Genomic DNA, 19,435 nt, shown 5'->3' with positions numbered 1-19,435 from the left:
TCAGTGGAAACTAAGTGGAGAAAAATATTATTTTTATTAATAAACTGGGTATGGAGGAAAGAAGAGCAATTTGTGATTCATACAGTCTTAACTATGACTTAATTCAGCAGCAATTAAACCTTACAATTACTCTCATATTTTTAAACATTTTTGTAAGGTAAAATAACTTGTTTTCTATGCTTTAATTTCTTCACTTCTTTTACACGGCACTTTGCTTTTAATTTTGTTCTTATAAATGGTTTTAAAATATTTTTGCATGTGTGTAACATATGGAATTTAAGTTTTATGCCACAGGAACAAAGTATAATTGTTTCCTGTAATATTCAATTTCAGAATATTATTGAGTGTAACTCATATATATATAAAAATTTTAGAAAAATACCTGGCTGGTATGGCTCAGCAGTTGATGCTGGCCTCAGAAGCAAAGGGTCACTGGCTCAGTTCCCAGTCTACGGTACATGCCTGGGTTGCAGGCCAGGTCCCCAGTAGGGGCTGCTTGAGAAGCAACCACACATTGATGTTCCTCTCCTACTCTTTCTCCCTCCCTTCCCCTCTAAAAAATAACTAAATAAAATCTTTTAAAAATTTTTAGAAAATAAAGATAGATATGTAGACATGCAGTGCTTTGAAGCAAACAAAAGTAGAAATAAGTGAAAACATTGTCTGTGCCAAAGAAAATAAGTTCTCATAAAGCCCACATAGTTGATTCCATACAGATGGACTTTCCACATCGACTCTGTTCCAATAAAGTGTAATGACCTGCCTGATTTTTTTTGCCTCACTATCAATTCTGCTCCCAATTCTTGATCCAGAGATGAAGCTGTGCCTCTGGAAATGGAACTAATCATCTTTATAGCCAGGATAATCAAAGGATTTCCAGGTTCAGGGCATCCCTGTAGAGTTGTCCATTGTGTCCAGCACAGAGACACCTGACTGAAGGACTGCTGTCTGCTGATGAGGCTGTCTGGGCATTTTGGTAAGTGGCTATTTCTCACTGGAAGAAAAAGGGCCTTTTTCTGGGCACAAAGATCTCCTTTGCTTTTACGTCTGTGGTGACAGGGCTCTACTGTCCAGAAGGGGCATCTTTTTCTAACCACACAAAGGTCAGTATAGGCCGATGGTGGTCCTGATCCTAGTTCGACAATCTCATTTTATGTTTTGCCTAAGCTGGTGTGTCTCTCAGCTAGCACTTTGATCCTGCAATCTAGTCCCCATGTTATATCCTGATTCATGGACTGATTTCTATACTTGGTATTAGTGTCTTCAGTAAAAGCAGAAGCCCAGTTTCCTCATGAGTGAATTCTTTTCTTTCTCTGAACTTACAGGTACTATGGTGTTCTACTTCTGAATTCATCATCTGCTCCCTGTTAATCTGATACTAGGTCCCACAAAAACCATCAATTTTTTTAGCATATTTTTGTTTTGCTTGTTTAGGCCGCACACATGGCAATGCTTTTGCTGCTTGCCAGTGCTAGGCTGTACTTGACACAAGCTTTTACTCTGAAATATCATCTATAACAATTCTTTCTGGATATAGAGTTTTCCTTGACCAACTGAACTTTCATTTATCTCTAACTCCATCTTTCTCAAGAATGTATGCTTCACAACCAACATATTTTTAGTATGTACAGTGGTCCCTGTTATCCATGAGATACATCTTCCAAGGCCCCCAGTGGATGCCTGAAATCACAGAAAGTACCATATACACTATGTTTCCTCCCCATACATACGTAAAAGGAAGAACTTTATAGCTTCTATTTGGCATATCCATATTGCTAGCATCACTACTCTTATGCTTTGGGTCCATTATTAAGCAAAATGAGAGTTACTTAAACACATGCACTGCAATACTGCTACAGTCAAATTGATAACTGAGAGAGCTACTACTAAGTGACTAATGGTCAGGGGGAGTATACAGTGTGGATAAACTGGACAGAGGAATGATTCAGGCCAGGGTGGGAACAAGCTGGGTGGCAAGAGGTTTCATCACACTATTTGACTGTGCAATTTAAAACTTATAAATTGTTTACTTCTGAAATTATACATGTAATATTTTCAAAGAGCAGTTGGCCATGGTTAACTGAAACCACACAAAGCAGAATCATGAATAAAGGAGCTATTGTAAATAAATATTTTATATTAAAAATTCTATAGTTAAAAAGTCTCATTAGAATACTAAGTGCAGAGGAAACCTTTCAGATCTTTTCTTGCAAACAGCAATGTAGTATAACAGAGAATTTTTTACACACTTCAAAATGACTCCATTCTTTCAATGTATTGAATTACCTAATAATTTATTTATATGAGAAGGGAAGGGAAATAAAGATATAAAACATACTAGAATTTAAGAAGAGTCGAATAGCCCTGGGGAAAATTTGGGTTCAAATTTAGAAGGGAAGTTGACTTGAGCCCTATCTTAAACAATGTGTGTGTTATCCAGGGAGGAAAACATTCCAAAAACAACAGATTCACAGATAGAGATAAATGTGTGAGAGAGAACTTTGTTTCCTGAAGGAACTTTGAGATGTTCAATATTGCTGAAGAGTTAAGTGCTATAGTGACAGGAAAAGATAACAGGACTGGTGCTGAGCCATATTAGGAGGAGCCTTTGGATTTTAGTTTTAGTTTTAGTTTTAGGCAATGAAGAGCCATCACAAACATTTGAACAAAAAAGTGGCTGTTTGGATCCTCATTAGATCTCCAATGAGGAGAATATGCATTGGGGATCAAGAATGTTCTACAAATGTACCATGTTGACACCATGCAATAACTTAAAGAAGAGGTGATGGCCTGTGAAGAGGATACAATAGCAGGATGGGTAAGAAAGGTATTGAGGGAGGAATCATCCAGATTGTAACTCATGATGTCGAAATCACCTTTGTAATGTTAGCATCAAAGTTTTGGGCTGTGAACCTGGATGAACCTAGTGGCTGCATTATCTCAGAAAGGTAAAAAACCTTGAGGCTTAGAATGATCAGCTGACCTGGCTAAGCCCATCAATGGAGACAGAAACAAAGCCTGGTCCAGATTCCACTGCTACTCTTATAAAATTCTATTAGCAAATCTAAGAATTTAAATATACAAATGACAGTAATGAGTAATTTTGTTGCAAACTCACTTTCATTACAATGATCACATTCAATAAACATTTATTTTAGACAACTCATAGTTAAGTGCTTTCAGTAGCGTGAAAGAGTTATATTCAGGGGTCACAGAAAAGGAGCAATCTCAAATTCATGTTCCAAAACATTGAAGGTTATAGCACTTACTTGAATGGTATTCCTTTTCTTTTAGGTACAGAGTTGAATGATATAGTTCACTTCTAAAATTAAGGGGCAGTCTTCACAATAGAAAGAATATAAAGTATCCTTGTACAATATTCAGTTTTATATCCTTAAAAAAGGCTGTTTATTAAGTATTGGAAATAACTCCAATGGGACTATCTGATGGCCATTTATTTGGTAGAAATTACCTCTGTGATGTTTTAGTTTTTAATATAAACCAGATGTTAGTTGACGGAATCCAGTCTGTTAAAGTCAAGATGAGGTCAGTTTAAACCCACAAAGAATTATCTGTGGACATCTAGAGCTTTTCGTAGGATTTATTCAACTGCCCCAGTGGACTTATGATTTTGTAATTGCTTTTGTGACCATTTTCTCCATTTTCTCACAGAGCAATCCAAAACTAAACCTGGCTTCTTTCTAAAATTAGAGACATAGCCCTGTAATGCAGTACATTTATGGGCACAGCAGGTTTAATGAACTACAGGACAGGAGGTGGCATTGCATTACAGCATTATAGTCAAATATGAACTTTGGACATAACTTATCTTAAAAATATATTCCAGCTATCACGACACTGAGGAAAGTCTAATGGATACTTCAGTCTCTCAGCAACTTACTTGGTGATCACCTCTCCTTTGTCCCTTCTTTCTTCTTTCTTAAGTGTTTCTCACTTCCTGGCCCCAGCCTACTGTAGCAAGCAAAGGCACCCCTCATCTCATTCAAAGCAGTTAGACTTTCTTTGTTTCCTAGGAATTCAGTCTTCTGGCTCCTCCCAGCTTCTCCAAGTTCCTTATCTAAAAATTCTCCATAACAAAGGCAGTTTCCTCCTTAAGTGGCAAAGAACTTTACTCTATCCATAGAACAACAACTTTTGAAGCCTGGCTCCATCACTTAGAAGCAAATTACTTAACTGATCTGAATAGCAGGATCTTTACTTAACAAATTGAAGTAATAATATGACTAGTTCATAATATTATAAGGATTATCAACAGCTTAGTCCACAAAAGATAACCAGAATACCAGAATAACAACTACACTGACAGACAGTTCTAATAGTCTGGGAAAGAGGAGGCTATTTATATGTGGGTATTTATAGAATTGGAGGTCTGGGTATCAGTGGTTTATGATTGGGTTGGTCAAGTATGTGATACAATAATTTAGGATTGGTGGACATGATGAGGAGAGCGTCTCAAGGTCCATTGATAAGCAAGCAGTTTGTCTACTTAAGTAAGATACATATTGTTCTGAGAAGAAAGCTGTTTGCTCACATGAGCAACCTGTTCTTAGAAGAGGCTTGTTTCAGCAATTTTTTATTGTTTGAATAAATTTATTTTCTGGAATTTCTTAAAGCATGCATTGAAGCTATTTATAAATTTATAGCCTTAATCACAGTACTGATAATTAACCTTTGTAGTTTCAGGAGGTTTCACTTCTCAGGGACAAATGAGATGACCCACATAAAATATATAGTACAATACAATGATACATAATTAAGAGTCCAATAAATGTTCACCTCTTAGAACTAGCTTTCATATTATGGTGTTTCTTAAATCAGGGCTTGACTGCTGGAGGAGATGGCTGAACTCTGACTGGGGAATGCAGGATTTGATAATACCCCACAGTGAGCAAGCAGTGGTGGGCAGTCCAAGCTTCAGTTGGTATGAGGGAGCACAAGTTGGTAGACAACTCGTGGATATTCAAAAGCAGCCAAGAAGCAGAGATCTCAGCAGGCAGGTGGAACATGACCCTCTGAATTTGCCCAGTAGAAAATAATAAGCAGAGATTAAAGTAAATAAGGAGGAAGTTTGAATAGCTGGCAGCTACAGCCAGCCAGAGAAAGTTTAGATTAGAGCAATAAATGATTTAGAAGGTCTGAAGGAGAAAGAGGAGGGACTTTTATTCCACATTGCTGTAACTGGATAAACAAGTACAGAAGTTCTCAAGCCAGGATGGTCTGGACACCAGATCTATTATTGAAACTGCATCGGAAGTGAGGAATACAGTGGAAGTTTGGCCACAGGATCTAAGGATGAAAGAGAAATTATTAGCACATGGGTATGCTCAGAATCCTATCAAAAGCAAGGCTGACCCAAATAATACATAGACCTTATCTATAATATTGTATACCGTGTTTTATAATGTAAGAATAGTATAATAAATTACATTCATATAATAACATTTATAATTTCATTTGTTTTCCTCAAAAGTCATGTAAAAGAGATAAGGCAGTAGTGTTACTCCAATTTAGGTGATGATAAAACTGAACCTAAAGAGTTTGCTCATAGATCCTAAGTGGCAGAACTGGGAGGCAGACATTTTTTCTAGGCAGAGAGCTTGCTCCGATATGTCTCAATAGGAATGATGTTACTTAGGTTGGAGAGAAATATAATAGAATAACCTGTAGACCCATTTTCTTATATTATTTCCCTTCCCAATCCCTAGCTCAATTATTTGCCCTTGCTCTAGAAGATTAAATAACAAAACCAACTGAAGATATGACAAAAATGTGGAAAATTTAGTATTTCTACACCTCTAGTTCAGATGATTAAAAAAGCAGAGAAGTTTTTCTGATAATTCACACAATAACCTAACTATAAAGTTTATATTCCTCAACGCCTTATGAAATATTTTGTGACATGCAGAATGCTGTATTCTGGAGAGGCAGAGGTAAATACAATGAATATTTCTTCTTTTAAAGAATTCCTTAGTCTATTGGATTAGATAGCTTTATTCTGAAAGAGTATAATCAGGTTAAAAAGATTCAGGTGTCAGAGCAGGCAGAATAGTTCTTTATGGTGTTAGGGAAGGGGAGAGAGACATTACCTGGCCTCCTGTTTCTGGTTGCTCCAACTTGTCAATCTCTCTCTGAGGTCCTTTTGGCATATTTCAAACACAAGCCAACCTGCAAGGGAGTCTTGGAAACACATCAATAACCCAATAACTCTTTCACTCCACCCATCTAAATGTGTAAAAGAAAACAGAAGGAGCAAGGAAGGAATGGCTCTACTAGCAAATAGGCAAAAAATGAGTACAGGGTCTACCTGGATTTTAAAATAAAGGTGTTTGGAGAAGATTGATAAAGATTTGATTCTTTTAAAAAATTGAATTATTGAGGTAATTATGACTTATAGGAACTTACTTTTGAAAGATTTTAATATAATGCAAATTGAAATCAATATATAGAAACCCATACAAAATTAAATGTTTCATTTTATTGAGGCCCCGAGCTGTTTAATGATTATGAAAGAACTACTGTCCTGTTGCCCAAGTATTTTTTGCATGGATGCATTGGGAAATGATGAAATTTTCCTCTGTGAATATCAATGTTAATGATTTGGAAACATAGAAACCACACGTGATTCTGCAACATTCAATGCAATTCCTATAGCTTTTAAAAGTAAGAAGGCTATAGAGGACTTCTATTGTTAGTCTTTACTTTAAATTATTGTTATTAACCTTTGATTGAGGTGGTAAAAAGTGACCACTGACTCACTGACCAACAATCCAACAAGTCACGCACACTGCAATGTTGACAGCCTTTGTTTGTAGTCCTAAATGGATTGTGTCTAAGCCACAGTGTAATTATGGATCCTTTGTGATTTCACATTTTCATCTATAGTCAATTTTTCTTTGATATGGCATGTTGTACTCAGTAGCTTATCTGAATACATCAATATGGTTTTGAAAAGGATAAAATTGAATTGTAATAGGCTTTGTTCTCATAGTGTGTGCATACCCAAGTGAAAAGAAGGTAAACAGATAACACGATCTCACTGTCTTTCCATGTTTCAGACATTGGAAACATGATCCTACCCCTATATTTTCTTTCAAGTAGGATGGGTGGATTTATTTCTCATATATTTATGAGTCAACAGATGAAAAAGGGAAGACTGACTGGCACTAGTGTACTAGATGACAAAGAGATTGTAAATGAAGTGGAGGAGACTTTCCAATTCCAGGGCTTATAATTATAGGAAATAGTGCTACAAACATAAAAAGAGATATTATATTAACTTTATGCATCTTATTTTAAAAGGTTGATGTAGGTAAAAGGGTTTTATTTACATACTTATATACTTAAATATATGTATATATAAATAAGCATATATATACATATATTATTAAAAATCAGTGTTTCTGTTGAATAACTTTCAGCAACAGTCTCAACTTTGGCTGTAAGTTAAAAACAGAATCTCTGCTGCTGAAATACACACATCAGTTTTTGTTTTTTTTTTTCCAGGCTCACGGGGTGATTCCAATGTACAGCCAAGATTAAGAGTCACAAATATGTTATTACAGAATTAAAAGAAATAAACTCATACTTTAATTATTATAGATTTAGAATGTCATAATACAGTACAGATATGAAATATTGCTGTGATAATGCTTGTGACTTTACTAGAATACCAGATTTCAGGAAGTTAATTGTACTAGTAAGAATCAAATACTCCTTTTAAATTGATGAAATTGCTTTTGTAATCTGCCACTTTTACTCTCTGTTACTTATACATTATGCTCCCACACTAATGTCAATTTTACCAATTTCACTTAGATGTTTATATAAGAGAAAACTAACGCCTTCATAAGACAGATTGCTAAAACAGTATTTGGTCTGTATGTACATAATTTTGTGAAAGTTGATTTTCTATGCTTAGTTTTAATGACATACTCCTTGGGGAAAATCATTGCTCTATTTGATTAAAGATATATATATTTCAGCATAAGATTAAGGCATATTTTTGAGTAATTTAATTTTTGTAACTTTCAGATACCAGTAATATTTAAAATGTTTCATATAGCATATAATATGGGGAAAACATTACTGTTACTAATATTATTAAATAACAAATCACCTTATTATTATCATTGTATTTCTTTATTTGCCAGAGTATTGAACTAGCTATGTGATTCGAAATTTGTACTCAGTGAAATCAATATTTGAATTAGTCAGCTTTGAAATCCTTGTCAATTCCAACATTTGGCAATTCTGGGCTTTTAGACCAAGTGATGTCTACCACACATTCAAAATTATCTACTTTATTCCTACTATATAAAATATATAAAAGCTAAAGTGGACAATATTGAAATTCTTTTTGTAATATTACAAAGAAGACAATGTTCACCATCTGTCAGGAAGAAGAGAATACTAGAGCAGTCCAATCTATTTAAGTATCCCCACCTCCAATACAGATTTCTTCTGTTTCTTTATTTATAATTATGCCTGGAAAATCAGGGAGTTATAGATTCTACCATCTTAGAAACTAAAGCTATTTTTTAAAAACCTAAATAATACTTTAAGTAATTTTTCTTGACTAAACCAGAAAATTATTGTATTTGCCTGTTGTAAGAAATGTACTTTTTATATTTTATATGTCTTAAGTCAGGATAAGTGTTATAGTTAATGGTTAGTTACAGACATTGTCACCCAGCCAGCAGTTGTAATGTAGGCAATATTTTTTAAGTGTGTATGAATATGGCCATGTCTATTTATACAGCAATGCTTTCACTAAGTTATGTGTGCTGAATAAACTACATGTGTAGAATTTAAATGTAACCAACATTTCCCCAAAGAGATTACAATTAGATTGTAAGATTTTTTTCAGTGGTACCTGTGATCATGTTGTATCTTACCACGAGTGAAATAGAGGCAATAATAGCTTTGATGAAATACAGGCAATAATACTAGTTCAGTGTATCACAAAACTATCAGAAACAATGTATATCCTAACTCATTGATTTATGTATTATTGCACTTGAGGTGACTAGATAAACTGACATAGAAAATGATTGATTTTTGTAGCTTAACAATTATACTATAAATGATTTTATTATTAAACAAAGTTTTCTTTGCCAAATAACTTTTCACACAGGTAAAGGAGGAAGAGTTAATGAAAATATTAGCCACATTTTACTTTTATGCTGCATTAAATAATGACATAGTACAGACATTTTCTAAGCAAACATAATAGCTGCATTAATAGTGAACTGGGTCAGTATAACTTTGTCACATATTATGAATACAAAATTAACATTTGTGAGTAGATTTTTTAAACTACAAAAATAGAGCATGATAGAAATGGTTTAAGAAAGTAGATCCAAGTGTCTGCTTTTATTTTGACATTTTAAGTGATTTACCTAAATGAATACTTCATTCATATTTTCTTTGTTGGCATTTAGTATGACATAAAATTTGATTTAAAATTCATCACATTATTCCAAATAATACTGAGTAGCATTTATAGACTGTAATCCTCGGGTAAAACTAGTTGTTAACCGTTAGACTGCTTTAGCCCATTTTTCCAGTCTTACTTCTTTATTGGTAATGATGACGATGATGATTATCCTCACCACACATTTTTCTTAACATGCTGAAAGTGGTGAGGTGTGTGATGAGGTGTTTTGATGATGTCAAATAATTGAGAGTTGAAGAAAGTCATGGAGACATGCTTTCTGACTTACCAATATGGTTTCCTAAGTTCATGTAGTGCTGAGCTGTGTAGAACTTTAAGTCAAATGATGATGAAGCACATAGAAACTACTTGAATCTGGCAGCAGAATGGGGAGAGATGACTATGAATCAAACTACCTTTCCTCCCTACATTTTTCTTTTCCTATATATACAGTATCTCATATATTGCAGATGCTTATTAAATGTTTTCCAAATAAATATATGCTGAAGAAAAGTAGTTCAGGTATATGTACATTCTTACTTGATTATATTGCAGAAGACTTCACTAAGTAGGTAAAATTTATACTACTTTAAAAGATGATTAAAATCTCAATAGGCACACAATCAGTATTTGTTTTATTATATGATTTATTTTCTCACATTTTATTGGATTTTCTCATTCATGGGTAATTATATCAATGCTTGTTTTGTGTCATGCGTTGGGTCATTTGTGAGTGGCAAGAAATATTGGGTTCATTTTGTTTTATAGAATAACTTTAATCATCTAGTTCTTCAGAATATTTTATATGAAGAAAAATAATGTGAATAAAGTTTAATTCCAACTATGGATACCCAGTGGTATTTTTTAATATTCTATAATCATGATGATTTAAAATTACATGACAGAAATGTCTGAATGTTGAATGTTGACAAATTGACAGGATAAGGACCACCTACATGATTAAACTTTGGATGACTACCGGAACAATGTGCATATTATTTATTCAAATATAAATGTTTGGATTGATTGCTTGAAAAGTAAAATCTGGGCTGCTTTGGATTCATGAGTGAAGCTAAATTCTTTTCTCAGGAAACCAAGTTCTAATAGTAATGACAATTATGGATTAGCCCCTTACTAATCAGTTTGCTCTAGGGACCAGTGGCCTCTGAACCCCCTGGATGTCTTTTTAATAGTGCAGAAGCTCAATTCCAGAAGCTCTGATTCCAGACCTATGGAATCAGAGTCTGCATTTTTAAAAATCCCTAGGTAATTCCTATGCCCATTAAAGGTTGAGGAGTGCTGGTGGCCTACCTATTCCCTTTCCTGATCTCCAATTTGATTATACAGAACACTAACTGAGACTCTGCCACATACATCCTGGCTCTTAAACTTTCCTTCAAAGTAGACCTGGTTATAGTGTTCTCAAAGAGAATGGAAAGCATGCCCTACTTGATTTGAGAATAGAAAAAATAATCTTCATTCTACATGCTTCAAAATTTTGTGGATGCATGTCTTTTTATGTTCTTAAGAGTTTTTGAGTTATATAATAATTCTTCTTTTCTAAACAATGATTAAAATTATATCCACTAAATTAATTAATCTGTTCCTGTTGTAACTGATCTTCTACTGACAGTCTCAGAACATTATTTTAGCTTTCTTAGACTTGTGGAAGTCATGCTGCTTGGTTCTCTGAAGGAATTAAAGTGAAATATTAGTAATTGTGCATATTTAATTTTTAAATGCCAACTGATTACTCACAGCATTTATAAAAAGGAAAGTTATTGTAGATATGCATAAAATGTTTCCTTTATAAGGACCTTTCAAGTTTAAAATTGTGCTATTATGGGTATTTTTATTACAGTGATCAGAATGAAAAATGAATTATTTATTAACATATCCTTCAACATTTCTTTTTTCCAGATGCAAGACAAAGGTTTACCCTGATGAACTTCCAAACACGAGTGTAGTCATTGTGTTTCATAACGAAGCTTGGAGCACTCTCCTCCGAACTGTTTACAGCGTTATTAATCGTTCCCCACACTATTTACTTTCTGAGGTCATCTTGGTCGATGATGCCAGTGAAAGAGGTATAAATATTTTTCTCATATATTTTCTTAAATTAGAAAACTTTGTTATGGTCAAAAGGACAGCTGGGAAATGATCTGTGTTTTCCTTATAATTATACTAGCCCTGAAGCCACCCATCATAATCAGTGCCTTTTCATCAATGTACCCAGGCAATGCCAACTCCAGAAACAAGTAACTAATTATTACAGTTTCTCTCATGATTCCATTTGGTTCTTACTAACCCAGGAAATCAGCCAAAATGACTTTCAAAATAGTTCCTTTTTTCCCACAACTCAACTGCTTATATGATTGAGCATTTATATGACTTTATGGATACTTGTCTTTTTTTTTTTTTCTTTTAGTTCAGGTAAATGCAAATAACATAATTGAGAAGCCTTCATTTGCCAGTGTGGCCCAGTTTCTCAATTACAGTTTGGTGTATTAACTTCCAATTTTATCCTTATCCTTGTCAGCCAAGTAAGTGGCAGGTTATAATGAACTCTACATGAATAGACTGATGCAATCTCTGTACCTTTATGCCACCGACTGCAAAAATAGTTGCAAGAGTTCGGCTCTATTTCTATGTGCTGAATATTCATCTGGCCCATAGTATCTCTGCTGTGTCTTAAAACAGTTTCAAAACTTTCTTTTAAATTCTTATTGCACATTACAGATTTTCTCAAGTTGACATTAGAAAATTATGTGAAAAATTTAGATGTGCCAGTAAAAATTATCAGAATGGAAGAGCGCTCTGGGTTAATACGTGCCCGCCTCCGAGGAGCAGCTGCTTCAAAAGGGCAGGTCATAACCTTTCTTGATGCACACTGTGAATGTACTTTTGGATGGCTGGAGCCCTTGCTGGCCAGAATAAAAGAAGACAGGTAAGAACTCGTGTGTTATGTCTGCCTGGGTCATGTCTGAACCTGTCAGGACAGTTTAGGCTTTCCAGCAAAACTTTTCTAGGTTGCTATTTTCAGGAGGTTTATGTCCTAGCTTTTAAAAAAGCCATACCCTCACCCTGGATGGTGGCTAAGTTGGTTGGAGCACTGTCCCGTACAGCATAAGGCTGTGGGTTTGATTCCCTGGTGGAGGTGCATACAGGAGGCAATCCATTTGTGTTTCTTCCTCACATCAATGGTTCTCTTTCTCTTTCCCTTTTCCTCTTTCTGTAGAATCAATGGAAGCATATCCTTGGATGAGGATTAAAAATAAAAATAAAATAATAAAATGAAATAAAATTAATTAAATTAAGTAAGCCACCCCCATCCTCCTCACTTAATAAAGAATTTCGCTTATTTGTGCTGCACATGAATATTTGATTAAGAAATAGTTAATTCAAACAGTAAACATGTTGAATATTCATTTTATTAGGTGAAGGAAAGCAGTATAATTTGAAATAGTGCAATTTTGGCAGATTTTCAAAGCAACTTATTGTATCCTCACAACCACTCTGTGAGGTAGGTAATGTAGACATTCTTACCTTACCTTTGCACTTGTGCCTAATAAGGAGGAACATATAAATTAAGTAGCTTGCCCCAGTTATTGAGAGTAATAGGAGTAATTCAGTTCCTCCCATTCTCAGAACAGTCTTCTTTCTACTAGGTCAGTGTCCTTATTCAAAGCCTAGTTCAAAACCACCTTGCCAGGACCTTAAAAATAAACACATAAAATCTCACATTCCACTCATAATTTAAAAAAAAATGGAGAGCACAGTAATAAAGAATGTTTCATTATTTAAACAATATTGCCACTTTGTATATAAGAATGGTGAAATGAAAGACTAAATAATATGTTGTAGAAATTAAGAACTCTTATGGATAACTGTAGTTCTCTCTGATGATAAGGCTATGAAGTATCAGCTTTTTTTGAGCATCCCCATAAACATTGATGATAAATGAGTATAATTCCCAAGCACTTAAGGAAGACAACTATGTTAAATACTGTCTGATATAACATAGTATTGCTTAACATCTTGCTTGCAAAGTCATTTCATCTACAGTAAAAAGGTCTTTGTAGAATTGAAGTTTTTAATTAAACACCCTAGACAGGGCCACACAGTGCAAGCTAGTTCAGCTATATCACGTAAGTGGCAAGATTTGGTACTTGCCAGGAAGATGGATGGAGGTTGTTAAAACTGAACCATAGCAGTTGAATAAAACAGTAGGAACCTTTTAGTCAACTGAGTGTACTACACAGCTAATAACATTTTTCCACCCTGTGTATTGTACAGAGCCTACAGGAGGGTAAGATTGGCAAAATAAAATGAATTTGAAACATCTTAAATGCATTTCCTGGCAACATTTCATACATTATGCTGCTTTTTTAAAACATGTGTTTCATATTCAACTTAGTGAGTATTTAATATGATGTTGTTTTAATATGACTATACATAGATCATTCACTTTTTAATCTAACAACATACCTAAATTGTATTTGCATGTAATGAACTCTAATATGTTGTCCTACTTGTAAATTCTGAAGTTGCCATAACATATAATGAAGCCCTGTTCAATGTTATTAGATCTAATTTCATCTCCTTACAAATTAAATTATTAAATTTAATGAAGAAAGAGAGAAATACATTGATTTTGTAGGAACCAGTGTTACCAAGGAGCTTTTCCAAGGATAAATGAATTCTATTGTTTTCAGAGAATTCTAGACTCTAATTAATTGTGTGGAATATAAAACCCAATTGAAATAAGTGTTGGTGATACTGGTGTGAAGAACCAGAATACATGATGGATAGCATTTCTTTACTTTCCACATCTATGGGTGACTCCAAAGCATATTTGTGTGTTTATCTTGGACCAAAGCTGAAAAATAAGCTCTGTTCTTCAGAACAGGCTACAACTAAGGCAAACTTGTGTAGACCCACACATTTACTGTGGAGATGACACAAGGTTGATCCTGTAGCAAAACATATAAGCCAGGAGTAGGGGGAGACTTGAGAAGGCACAACTTGGATTAAAAGAGTACCTAATGACTTCCCATGGTGAAAAATTTCTTATCCTAAAAGCCACATCCAGAAGCTGTTCCTCTTTCTTTAAGAAAAGATGGGTCTGGGGGTAAACACTGGAAACTGATGTTGATTATTTTTCTCTGTCTTAAAATATCTGGATTGTTACAATAAATGTCTTAAGTAGAGGATAGTTCACTCAGAAACTGTCACAACCCTAATACCTTTTATAGGAAACATTCACTTAAACTGATGCCACTATTTTTATGGTTATTTCTGTTTGTTGGTTTTTGTTTGTTTTTCATAATAGATATTTTCTCCATAAAGATTTTCTCAGAACTGTCTCTTAAACTAACCTAACCCCCCTGAGATTCGAACTGCAAGATCAAATTTGCAATCATTCATTCTCCTGTAGCTTATCACTTTTCTATAAATGAAATTGCTAAAATAATGCATAATATCAAAACAGCTCTACTAATCATGCTGTAGGGGAAGGTTTTATGAAAAATAGACCGTGCTCATCCTGCTGAGTTAATACTTAGAATGCATTTGAAAATCAGCTGAAGATCAGTTATTATATTTGATTAGATTATACATGGGAGTATAAAGTTGACTTTGATAAAGAGAAATAAGTCTATAGATAAAGAGATAAAATAAAAATAAAATCATATTAATGTCACAAAATAATTAAATTTCAACTATAGCTATATTTAACTATAATTTATATCAGCTATATTTAGTTTGGAGAAACAAATGGAATGTTTAAATTATTATTTACTGGTTTTACTTTTCCTGCAGGAAAACAGTTGTGTGCCCCATCATTGATGTGATTAGCGATGACACATTTGAATATATGGCTGGGTCAGACATGACCTATGGGGGTTTCAACTGGAAACTGAATTTTCGTTGGTATCCTGTCCCCCAAAGAGAAATGGATAGGAGGAAAGGAGACAGAACATTACCTGTCAGGTATGTAGCTCCTTCTTCCAAAGGATAGCATGTGTATTCTTATAGTAGTTAAGAAGTATTATAAATTTGTATTCTCATTTTTAAGTCTTTAAAAGTCATAGTGTTTATTCATATACTCATATGTTATCACCTTTTACATGGTCTTCTAAGAATCAATGGGAATATTAAATCTAGTTTAAATTAGCACAGACAAATTTCAGTATTGGCAGAAATGCCAAGTTTCCTTTGAAACTTCGTATAATCTTACATTCAAAATGTACTTTTTGTAAGTTTTCTATGTGACAGATATGTGCTATGTGCTAGCCTTGCCAGTTCAGGTAAATATATGTATATACCTTACCTAAATGTATACACTTTATAGTAGTGGTGCACTCAAAATGGAAATAACCAAAATATTCTAAATTTACCAACCTTAAAGAACTGCCTTCCTGGCAGATACAAAAGAAAATCCATTTAGAAATTTTAATATATTAACAATTACTAAGGAATTTTTGTTCCAAATTATTGAAAACAGCTACTTAATTTGAAATATTTATTCATAAAATATGTTTGCCCATAATACAAAATGAGAAATACCATATACATCTTTAGTTGTCTAGATAGGCATTACCCACTTTATTAGCATAAAATTATCACCTTCTTACTTTAACATATTGTTGCATACCTCTTACCTGCAACCAATAATTGATTTCCTGAATAATATACTTTAAGAGTTCACTAGTTTAAAAATTAATTTGACATATCATCATTTATATGGAATAATAGAGAAATGCCATAACATTCTAAAATAATATATATAGCCCCTTATCTAAATAAAAATGTTTTTTAAACTAATGAGGGATTGACATCCATTGGCAAGATTAATTATATAATGAATTAAATAAAACTAACTCTAAAAATTTGCCAATGGAAGAGAACAGCTCTGATTGTTTGTTATTGAATTAAATACTGTTATTTAATTAAATAATTAACCCCCTAGAGAAAGTATTACTACATCAAAGACAAAATGTGGCTACAATGATTGAATAAAGAGATAAAATTATGATATTACTTAAAGTGTGATTTAGTAGTCCTGAAATCTTGCTGTAATCTTCACATTCACCAAGTCTTATTGATCCTTGCCTTTCATAACTTGAGGAAATATAGTAGTTCATATTACCATTGTTAGAAATCCTATTTTCCCACAGCATGGTAGCATTTAGTGTTAGCTGGTTTTTCAAATTCAGATCCCAAGTGAGATCTATCAAAATACTTGAACTTAAATATACATAATGTATTTATTCGTTTGAAAATGAGTCTTAAAAGTATTTTTTTGTACTCAATGTTTTTTTAAACACTGGCAAAAGTTATGCTTTATTATATACTTTTCCTTTATTATATACTTTTTCAGCTGATGGTTTATTGCTTTATTATATACTATTCCTTTATTATATACTTTTTCAGCTGATGGTTTTTAGTTTATTTTATTTTCTGAGCTTTAATATTTATTTTAATTTTATTTAAATAATTTTCCAATTACAATTTACATTCACTTTTATTTTGTATTAGTTTCAGATGTACAGCCCATTCATTAGATAATCATATACTTTACAGTATTCCAGTTGATATTTCCTGTACCCACCTGGCACCATACACTTTTATCACAATATTATTGACAATGTTCCCTGTGTTGTACTTTACCTCCCAGTTACTGTTTTGTAACTAACAATCTGTACTTCTGAATCCCTTCACATTTCTCACCCAGTCTCCCAAATCCCCTCGCTTCTGCCAACCATCAGTCTGTTTCTGTATCTATGAGTCTCTGTTTTTGTTCTTTAGATTTCATATATAAGTGAAATTATATAGTGTCTTTCTCTGACTGACTTCACTTAGCATAGTATTCTCAAGGTTCATCCATAATATCCTAAAGTAGTATTTCATTTTTTCTTATGGTTAAGTAGTATTCCACAGTATATATGTACCATATATTCTTTATCCAGTCATCTATCAAAGTACACTTTGGTTGTTCCCATGTCTTGGCCACCAAGAATAATGTTGCAATGAGCATAGGGATGCATACATCTTTGCAAATAAATGTTTTCAAATTTTTCATATAGATACCCAGAAGAGGGATTGCTGGGTCAAATTGTAACTATTCTTAATTTTTTGAGAAACCATCATACTGTTTTCCATAGTGGCTGTACCAGTTTACATTCTGACCTACAGCGAATGAGAGCTCCTTTTTTTTCACAACCTTTCCTACACTTGTTATTGCCTGCCTTATTCCATTCTAACAGCTCTGAGGTTGTATTTTATTGTAGTTTTGATTTGCATTTTCCTAATGGCTAGTGACATTGAGCATCTTTTTATGTATCTATTAGCCATTTGAATATCTTCTTGAGACAAGTGTCTGTTTAGATCCTTTGCCCATTTTTTAAAATTGAATTGTTTGGTGTTGAGTTGTATTAGTTCTTGATGTAGTTTAGTTATTAACTTCTTGTTGGAGCTATTTGCCAATATCTACTCCCATTTGGGTAGTTGCCCTTCTGTTTTGTTCATGCTTTCCCTTGATGTGAAAAAGGTTTTTAGTTTGATATGGTCCCATTTGTTTATTATTTGCCTTTGTTCCCCTTGACTTTGGGGTCAAATTCATAAAATCTTTTCTAAGACCCAGGTCCATAAGTTTAGTACCTGTTGTTTCTTCTGTGTAATTTAATGTTTCAGATCTTGTATCTAGGTCTTTGATCCATTTTAAATTAGTGTGTGTGCACATGGGGAAAAACTATACTCTAGTTTCATTCTTTTGCACTTGACCTTCCAATTTTCCCAGGATCATTTATTGAAAAGGCTTTTTTCCCTCCTCCATTTTATGTTTTTGGCTTCTTTGTCAAAAATTATTTGTCCATATACACGTGGTTTTATTTCTGGACTCTCAATTCTGTTCCATTGGTCTGTATGTCTGTTTTTGTTTTGTTTTGTTTTTTTTTTTTTTTGACAGTACCATGCTGTTTTGCTTATCGTAGATCTGTAGTATAATTTGAAGTCAGGTAATATGATACCTTCAGTTATTTTCTTTTTTTTTTTTCAGGATTGCTTTGGTTATTCTGGGTCTTTTATGGTTCCATACAAATCAGATGATTTTTTTGTTTCATTTCTTTAAAAAATGACATTGGAATTTTGATGAGGATTGCAAAAATCTGTATATTGCTTTGGATAATGTGGACATTTTAACTATGTTGATTCTTCTAATCTATAAACATGGGACATCTTCCCATTTAAATGTCCGTGTCAATCTCTTTCAATAATATTTTGTAGTTTTCAGTATATAGGTACTTTACATTCTTTGTTTATTCTTGGACATTTTATTCTTTTGGTTGTAATTACAAAAGGAATTTTTTTCATTTTCTTCTCTGAAAATTTATTGGTAGTGTATAGGAATGCAATGGATGTTTTACATTAATTTTGAATCTTACAGATTGACTCTATTTATTATTTCTATTTTTTTGGTGGAGTCTTTGGGTTTTCTATATACACAGTCATGCCATTTGCAAAAAGTGACACTTTTACTTCTTCATCCCCAACTTGGATGTCCTTTATTTATTTATCTTCCCCAATTGCTCTGGCTAGGATGTTCAGAACTATGCGGAATAAGCATGGTGAAAGTGGGCAAACTTGTCTTGTTCCTGATTTTAGAGGAAAGACTTTCTTTCAGTTTTTTACCAATGAGCATGATATTGGCCAAGGATTTATCACATATGACCTTCATTATTTGAGATATCTTTCTTCTATATCCATTTTATTGAGTATTATAATCATAAATGCTTTTTTTGATCAGAATCAAATGCTTTTTCTGCATTTCTTGTTAAGATTATATATTTTTCCTTTGTTTTGTTAACATGAAATATTACTTTGACCAATTTGCATTTGTTGAACCATATTTGCACCCCAGCAATTAACCCCATTTGTTCATGATGTATTTGTTAATGTATTGTATTAAATTTGCTAGCTTTT

General features: G+C 33.4%; 1 protein-coding gene across 5 annotated transcripts in view; it reads left to right on the top strand.

Moving 5' to 3' along the window:
• GALNT13 (polypeptide N-acetylgalactosaminyltransferase 13) overlaps positions 1–19,435 on the top strand; it is a 495,830-nt gene that overhangs the window by 283,657 nt on the left and 192,738 nt on the right. For all 5 annotated transcript variants that reach the window (XM_045831790.1, XM_045831772.1, XM_045831799.1 and 2 more), the window contains exons 5-7: positions 11,375–11,541; positions 12,194–12,401; positions 15,275–15,445. In XM_045831790.1, coding sequence (XP_045687746.1) covers positions 11,375–11,541; positions 12,194–12,401; positions 15,275–15,445 — 546 coding nt within the window. The remainder of the gene's footprint in view (positions 1–11,374; positions 11,542–12,193; positions 12,402–15,274; positions 15,446–19,435) is intronic.

Source organism: Phyllostomus hastatus, unplaced genomic scaffold (genome assembly GCF_019186645.2).
Source record: "Phyllostomus hastatus isolate PE091 unplaced genomic scaffold, TTU_PhHast_1.1 phas_contig_1, whole genome shotgun sequence".
In the NCBI taxonomy this organism is placed as follows: Eukaryota; Metazoa; Chordata; class Mammalia; order Chiroptera; family Phyllostomidae; genus Phyllostomus; species Phyllostomus hastatus.
Note: the sequence above shows the minus strand (reverse complement) of the source record. Positions and strands in the feature narration are given on the sequence as shown.